Source organism: Acipenser ruthenus, chromosome 23, assembly GCF_902713425.1.
Source record: "Acipenser ruthenus chromosome 23, fAciRut3.2 maternal haplotype, whole genome shotgun sequence".
NCBI lineage: Eukaryota > Metazoa > Chordata > Actinopteri > Acipenseriformes > Acipenseridae > Acipenser > Acipenser ruthenus.
The window spans coordinates 11,700,100-11,708,980 of NC_081211.1; the positions used below are offsets into that span (position 1 = coordinate 11,700,100).

The window sequence follows — 8,881 nt, forward strand, 5'->3', positions numbered from 1 at the left end:
AGCTTTAGAAAGGACAGAAAGGAGGCAGCTATGGAACTTCAGTAATGAAACCGAGATGTGCAGAGTTTGAACTGAATCATGGCACATGAATTTCATAGAACTGCATGGCTACACATTTAGCATTAGACCTGTGTGAGTACATTGACATGGTTTTGCACTGCACTGTATAAAGAGAAATGACCCTGGCACACACTCGTCTGTGTGTCATTCAGTCTGAATTTGAGGATATTTTATCTCATTTACTGTATGAAATATGTAGGAACAGGTAAGTATTCTTATTTGCCACAGTTGAATCTATGCCTGGACTCGGGGAAGGACTACAGCAGGACTGTATCTAAATATTTTAAAAAAATAAAGTGAGATTTTACATGACGGGGAAAAAAAAAATTACAATCTCACTGCCGGTCGGTAACCCCTACACATCTATCTATAAATCTGTAAGCTTCCGTGCCGATGTCCCGTCCTGTTTCAGGGGTCCTGCTAATTGGAATGCCTTGCCACTTTCAAAGGGTTTAGCCAACAAACTGGAAAAGTGTGACTTTGTGAACAACATGAAAGCATCCCCTGTATCTCAACAATATGGGCTCCTCCTTGTAGGACACAGACAGACACTGTGTGTTCAAATGTACTCAGAAACTGAAATGCTTTTTACAGGTTGGAACGTATTGCAATTAGGTTGGACCTATTATACAAATTGGGTACTGTATTTTCCCATAATTTTACTTTTAGAAGAAGAAGAAGAAGAAGAAGAAATTACCACACATTTTGGTTTAGCATAATAAGAACAGCAAAAAAAAATATCTTGTTTTAAGTTTCCAAAATTTCATTAAAAAAATCGCATACATTGAATACCTAACCATCACAGAATTTCTACAAACAGGGTGAAAAAATGCTTCAGCAAGTGACTTGTTCAAGGTCAGATGCTAAGCAAGTGGCAGAGCAGGGATTCAAACCCTCAATCTCCTGCTCCCTTTCCCATTCCAGGGATCATTAAACCACAGCGCACTTTAATAATGCATAACCAATGCTAATGGCTTCTACATGACGTACCTTGGGCAGCCCTGTAGTTCCTGAGGTATACAGAATATAAAGAGGATGATCTGAGGACACAGGGACACAGTCATGGGGGCAAGCTGCTGCCATCTCCTCATCCCAGTATAAGCACTGACCGGCAGTCATGGAAACAGACTCCTGCATTCAAATCAAAATCAATAAAATCAGCATGTGTTATCATTCTCACTTTATTCATTCGTGGAACACTGGAAGTCAGTAGGACACCACACTCACGCCTATCTTGCGCGCAGTACAGTAATACATTGATTGTTTAATTAGTTAAATCAACTGATTATTTTTTTAAATAGCTGCATTGTGTTTATTCTGTTGAACAGTCTTGGATTTGCTTAAAGAAAGAAACAGTGTTGTTACATTTACCCTTATGGAAGCAGTGCAATGACAGAACTCGCATATAAATAACGTTCTTGAAGAGTCCAAATAGTTTTTGCTTCTTTATTAATAAAGTTTTCTCAATGCACACATTATACTACTAGGTATGTATAATAATATGCAGATGTTTTCAGGCATCTGTGAAGGATCTTTTCCCAGGGTAATTGCTTTTTGAATAATAAAAGGGTTCTCAATGCTACAATTATTGTGGATTACTATCTGTCTGATATTTGATTAGGAGACTGGTAGTTGATTGCACCTCTACTGTGAGCCTGAAGAGGCTGTTCGTATCCTCTTACTGCTACAAGTCAGAGCAGGAGCATGGCTTTCTTGGGAACTGTCTACAAGGCCTGCTCAAAGATAATGTAAAGTGCACAAAATGTCAACCAGTGGCATACAGAAGTAGGAAGGCAGAACTGGATACAATCTAAGTGTCATAGTTAGGGAGACACATGAATTGCAAGCAAAGCACTGAGTTCATTATTCAAGCACATCATAATGTATCACTTTGAGCATAAAACCAATATTGAAAGACATTCTTGTTTTATAGAGTGTCTTCCAAATACAGTATGTTGATTTCATTTCTGAACACCTGCAGGCTACTTTGGTATCACCTCTTGGTTTAATATTCTCTGCAAACCGTGAGGCCTGTCTGACGTGTTTTTCCATTATTCTTTTGGATGATGAATTGTTTGCATCCATCCATCTAAGAATTCATCTCTATTTTTAGGGTTTGAAAACCTGTGGCTTGCATGTTTGTATTCCAGCCCCTCAGTTGCAGTTCAAGCCACCCCACACTACTAGAATTGAACAGAGGACTTCAGGAAAGTTAAAGAACAAGAATCAAACTGGCCTCTTTTGGGGGAATAATAGTTTCCATAGTGACCTAAACACCAGCACTCTGTCTGTATTTCTGGTGTTGCCAGCAGTGTAAGAAAATCATTTTTACGTTTATCAAGAGAACTGGTTTATCTCTACTTTAGTAGCTCTGTCAGGGTTAATGTATGTATGTTACCAACATACGTATTAGTATATTGTACAGGAAATGTCCAGTACACCCTCGCTATAACAAACCTGTTGGGGTCCAAGCCTCTTGTTCATTATATCGAGGGGTTCATTAAAGCGAAAGGACAATGAAAATGAAGGATAAACTGAAAATTCTGACATGAAAAGTTTGAATTTGACTTTGTATTTGAATTTTAAAATGTAAACTTAAGCGCAATTAACAAATAGTTAACATAGTGACATTGAGAGATCAATAACCACCATCTGGCAGTTACTAACACAGAATGAAATACTAAACAGAAACCTATATTTATCCTTTTTATTCTTGACAATTTGCAAATCTTTATAGCAAACATGATTCCAAGAACCTATACCCTTACTTGTCATTTAGAACAAAGCCAACCCGAGGGTCATTCACCTCCACTGACAAGGTGGCAGTATTTGAATGACAGGTTTCTTCTAATGTGGTGATTAAGTAAATATTGATTCCTGCAATCTTTTGGAAACAATTTTTAATTAGCTCTTTGATGGCTAGAATTTTACTTCTAAATTGAAAATAAACTAAGGATTCGCACAGGTAATCCAGCAGGAAACGGGTCTCTCAGAAATGGGATAACGAGAGGACAGCAAAACACATCACAAAAACTTTCAGGAGAGGTAAAATAGTTTATAATTGAAAAAGAATGCATGTACTGTGCAACACTGCAAAGGTTAAACTATGATGCTGGATCTTTAAGACTCACCATGTTAGGCCGGTTATAGATAAGGACTTTCTGAGGTTTGTGCTTGCAGAGCTCCATTGCTTTCTCTAGCAGAGGGATGTATTCCACTCTTCTGCCAGGCTCCATGCCAAAGGATGCGCTCACCACTATTTTGGGCTACAGTAAAAAAAAAAAAAACACATATTTAAAAACGACAGTAATCCAGATACATGTAGTGACCAATTTCAAATGGACCAAAAATGCATTATTGTGGAAGGGCCAATAAATACAGATAATGTTATCATAAAAAATAATGACATTTTAATGACCATTCCATATGAAACCAACACAGGGTCATATGGTCACTTCCTCAGAACTACAAGAGAGTTGGTGTGCACATTAATAGCATTGAGAAACTGACCCATAATATTTTCATAACAAGGTCATAAGGTGTAGGCCAGAAACATGACTGTGAACAACTTTTGAGAAATAACTTCTGTTCTGTCCGAGTGTGACAGAAATAGAATGATCTTTGGTGGTAAATCTCCCTCCCGACCTGTGAGGGTGCTAAGTAACGGGAACAGAGTACCCTGGACTGTTTGGCCTGACAATTCATTCCCAGGGTTAAAAGGAAGTCGGTCATCTAGAAAGGGGGTGGAGCTTCGGTGCACTAACACATTGACCCGGAAGGGAAATAATGTGGCAGCTGCGGATTGGAGGAGCAGCTGCAATCGTTTACCAAGGGATCATGTGTGACGGTACAAATAGGGGACGAAGTGACGTAATCTGTTGCTTCGTTTTGGTTAAAGAACAACCAGGAAGGACCTGTGTTTTGTGAAATGTTTTATTTTGTCTCTAATTTCTGCTTGTTATTTAGTAGACGGATAAACATGTCCGGAGCTGTCGCCAGAGGCCAGCACCAACCGCCACTCAGAATGTTTATGTTCCTGCTGTGTGCCACAGTAAAAATAAGCGATAACTTGTATTTCCTTTAAAATGAAAAGTGAATGGGAGTGCGCGACGGGTAAGATTTATAGAAATGTTTTCTTAGCTATAAGCACTTTAGTTACTTTCCAGTTAGGATTTTACCTTGGCATGCTCAATTCTGATTGACAGCTCCTTTGATGCAAAACCGCCAAATATCAGGCTGTGTGTGGCTCCAATCCTTGCACAGGCCAGCATGGTGAACATGGCCTGGGGAATCATGGGCATATAGATAACAACACGGTCTCTTTTCTGCACCCCATGCTTCACCAGAACACCCGCTAACTGGGAGACCTGTATGATATTTGAGAAGGTAGATTAGACAACATGTGAGGGTCACCCAGAATCAAATATGCAAACTGATTGTTCCATGCCCCTGTACTGTAATTTTGCAGTTTAGCATGATGGTTCCATGCCTGCACTATAATTTTGCAGTTTAGTATGATGGTTCCATGCCTGTACTGTAATTTTGCAGTTTAGCATGATGCTTCCATGCCTGCACTATAATTTTGCAGTTTAGCATGATGGTTCCATGCCTGTACTGTAATTTTGCAGTTTAGCATGATGCTTCCATGCCTGCACTGTAATTTTGCAGTTTAGCATGATGGTTCCATCCCTGTACTTTAATTTGCATTTACCACGGTTCATCGTAGTTACCATGTCTTTCTTCACCATGCTTCCACACAGCTTTACTACTACCCTTTGCAATTTTCCTCATAGGGGACTTCAGAGAGACAACACAGCAATATATTTTGTAAATATCATTTGATTTGATTTGATTGTGTTTTGTTGCACTAAAAGCTATAGAGGATTGATGTTTGTTAGCAATGAAGTAGAACAGGTGTGATAGAGGGATTTTCTTTTCATAGAGGTATTAAAACCTGTTTGGTATGCACTGGCTCCAGTTAAATCATTCAGTTCCCTAACCTGCTCCAGTATCTGGCTGTATGTGATGGCCTGTTTAGATCCAGTAACAGGACTGTCGTAGATGGTGGCAATCTGGTCCCCTCGTCCATTTTCAACGTGCCGGTCTATTGCGTTATAGCAGATGTTAAGTTTCCCATCAACAAACCTTAAGCACAAAGAGAAAATTTGTTACCTGCAAAATCCAATCATTACTTTCACTTGTCATTCTGTGCATCCAACGATAATCTCATTAAAGAACGCAACCTAAAAATAAGAGCCATATTCCCAAAGCATTTACCACCCAGTTTAGTTTCTTCCTAACAAGAAAGCAACATATTGATTTTTACAAGCTTCCTATAGATAACTTTAGAAGCTCCTACACGCAACTTTGTTAGTTCTGTAACTTTGTTAGTTCACTTCATGTAAAATGGCCTTCAGTGGTTTACAAATTGTGCAATTTCTTTTTGGTCTGCATAAAGAAACATCTGGGATCATTGGTCAGAATCTCTGATATCTAAGAGTAAGTGCAAAACCAAACAAGTAATAACATATTTAGGGTGGCCATATGGCCCCATGTTCACTGGGACAGCTTGGGACTGTTTTTTATCTTCCATTGCAATGCAATCTGGTACCTTTTATCTGTCTCAGCTACCTTCCATGTGTATCTTTACATAGAGAAGCAGGAATACACTTACCAGAATGCATTGCGAGTTTTAACTTTCTCAGAAACATGGAGCCCTACTGAAAATGACTGTAAAGGTTTTTCCCTGTACCCTTTCAGCTTCTGGGAAGTCTGGATATGTTGCTACAGGCACCAGGTATTTCTCTACTTTAAAGACGTGAGGCCATATTAATTAATTAGATCCCGTAAAGTGATAAAAAGTAAAGATATATTTAAAAAAAGTGTGTCTAGCAATCTAAAATCCACAAGCTAAACATTTTGCACTAAAGCTGTAGTTTGTGACACCAGTCCCTTCTGGTTTGATTCATGCATTGCTGAATTTACCCACCAAAACAGATGTCTACTATTCTTTTTATTATTACCATCCTAGGTAACAAACCACTGCTTCTAAATTCTCAAGTGACACCATAGCGAAGACCCGAGCGACGCCATTTAGATGCTGTTGATAAGACTACCCTTGTATGTGTGCTCACGAGTTATGACCAGAAAGTGGACATGTAGGGTAGGATACACGCATTCAAACATGGTTTGGTTGGAGTCGCTCAGTATACTTACTGCATTGACCGTGAGTGTGTTGTTTAAGCAACAAAGTTGTAAATAAGTCAACAACCATCATGTGGCGGGTCGCCACTACGCTTGTTTATCTTTTTGCAACTGAATTTTGTTTTAGGACGGCCCTCCCTTCTTTTTTTATTACATTTTTTTGACACGTGCGCAGATAAAACAAGCAAGTTCAAAAACATACACTGTTAATCAAACAAGGTGTGTCTTTCCTACTTGAAAGTATTGTTTATATAATTATTCGTTTATCAACAATTGTCCGCAAATTATATTTAGAATATATTGATTTTGAGTAATATATATATATATATATATATATATATATATATATATATATATATATATAGTGCACGTAATGTTTTTTTTTTGTATCATTTGTGTTTAAAATCTGTTGTGTTTTTCTACTTGAAAATATCGTTTGTAACTTAATATAATTCTTCGTTAATAACAACTGAACTCAAATGATATTCAGAATATATTTATTTTTGAGGTTTTAACCTACTTAAGCCGTTGTAGCTCATTTGGAGGGATAACTATGAATGCTCCAAATAGGCTACCTTCTATTTTTCAATTGAGGTAGCCCATTTGGAGGGGAGACACATATCGGATACAACTGAAAAATTGCGCCTCCCCTTCCGATGGGCTATGTCAGGGGAGACTCAATTTTTCAGCTGTGTCTGTGCTACTGGAGACTCATTCTGAGGGGAGGCTCAAATTTTCAGTACATCTGTTGCTTGTAAAATGACACACAGGCTTGGTATACAGTGTAATACCCGCCAGCCTGTCATTCTGTAAAGGTTTGTTTGTTTATTTTAGTTTCTGTTCCTGATTGTAGAGAAACGCCCCTGATTTTAGCCTATTACGTATTGTGTTTAGTGCGACGTTTTTAACGGTAATATTCTGTGACGCACTCGGCTTGGAATGTAATTGCTACAAATATATAATAACAACGGACTCGGTAATTAAAAACACCTGTAATGTGTTAGCGGGTGAATTCACTCAGTAAACTACTTGTCGTTTTTTTTTTTTTTTTTTAGGTAAAACTAGTTGTATGACGGTACTGCTTTTTGTGTGCTGAAAGGAGATAGCTATATATGGTTAAATATTGGCAAGGCTTGCACATTTGTGGTTTTATACTACATTTTGATTTGCTATTACTATGGAGTTCTGTTCTTTTCTTTTGTATTTATTAATAAGTAATATTTGCACATGTTTTCCATATTAATATTATCCAGTACAGCACACATTGCGGTATTTCTTTAAGCTGTTGATTGTTTGTAGTAATTAGTCGATTTTATATAAAATGTGCTGTCCTACTTGGATTGACCCTCTGCCTCTGTCCCAAATAAACATTGTGTGCCTTTTCTTCTCTGGTTACATCCCAGTTGTGTACCACTGCCCTACAAAACGAACCTGTCAGAAACTTTGAATTGTAAGGTGCTTAATTGGATGTGTTAATTCATTACTCAAATTCGGAGGGCGCAATTCTCTCGGTCTTGTAGTCAGGCTACAGATTTTGATCCCGTGCCATTTACTATAGGCGCTTTCTCCTGTCTCGGCCGGAGCGAGGCGGTGCTACAATAACAAAACCCACAAAATTCCACACATAAAAATGAAACCCGTCATCATCAATGTGTCGGCAGAGGTCGAAATGTTCAGCTGAAGAGCTCTTAATATCAATGAAATAAAAAAAAATCTAAAAACCATACACAATGCATACTTTTGCAAAACACTGCATAAAATAAACAATTGAGCAATATATAAACCTTTAAAGTACAGTGTCGCTTATTTTACAATTGGGTTATTTGTATTTAATTATTACCAAATGCATACATAGAAGTTAGGCCTAGTAATAAACAGCTTACCATTTAGTAAAAAGGGGGGTTGGAATTATCCAATGTTTTACTCCATTGCTCGAACCAAGTAATACTCTGCGCTGCTTCACTCCAAAACTTTTCTGGATCCTGAATTGAGGAGCTGAACGCTTGGTTGTATAGTTTACTGCCAATTACACTGGTCGAATAACGCCTTGTAGATAAATACACACTTGGCGAAAAACTGTCACAAGACCTTGTTACAAAGTTGCAGGCTAAAAAATTCGATCCTTTCTGTGAACTGTTAAAATTGCAATTCTGTCTAGTCTGAATCTCTCCCGACAAGACACTGGAGTTGTAAAGTTGTTTGGTATTTACTAAATGCACACCCGTATCTGATGTAGTTGAACGAATTCTGAATGAATTATTAAGAATGTTGTTTAGAAAAATACGCATGGTCCCCATCACGCAGTTGCTACTTTATAAAACTGTAAAACAGGCATGCGTGTACTGAAGCTGCAAGTAAACCCAGGGCTGCAGTGTACCGTTTTTAAGTAAGAAACTCTTACATTTTACAGTTCGAGAACAACAATTCCAAGCCAGGTTTTCTGTATCACCCTTTTCGGTTTCATTTGGAACACAAGTCCTTAAAAACAATCTTGATAACACGTTTGTTTGACATTGCTCAAAACGAGTTTGAATTACACGCAGGCATATCTATGAGATCGAATCAATATCATATAATTCCTATGTGCCATGTTTCTTTAAGTAGGACACATTACATA

General features: G+C 38.0%; 1 protein-coding gene across 1 annotated transcript; it reads right to left on the minus strand.

The window, feature by feature from the left end:
* Nucleotides 1-919: 919 nt before the first annotated feature.
* On the minus strand, nucleotides 920-8,288 carry LOC117398387 (acyl-CoA synthetase short-chain family member 3, mitochondrial-like). The gene is made up of 5 exons (XM_034915879.2): nucleotides 8,148-8,288; nucleotides 5,061-5,205; nucleotides 4,239-4,427; nucleotides 3,192-3,326; nucleotides 920-1,191 (listed from the first exon to the last, which is right to left on the minus strand). Exons 3-5 carry the CDS (start codon nucleotides 4,359-4,361, stop codon nucleotides 991-993), a joined length of 459 nt encoding a protein of 152 aa, XP_034771770.2. The 5' UTR covers nucleotides 4,362-4,427; nucleotides 5,061-5,205; nucleotides 8,148-8,288; the 3' UTR covers nucleotides 920-990.
* Nucleotides 8,289-8,881: the final 593 nt, after the last annotated feature.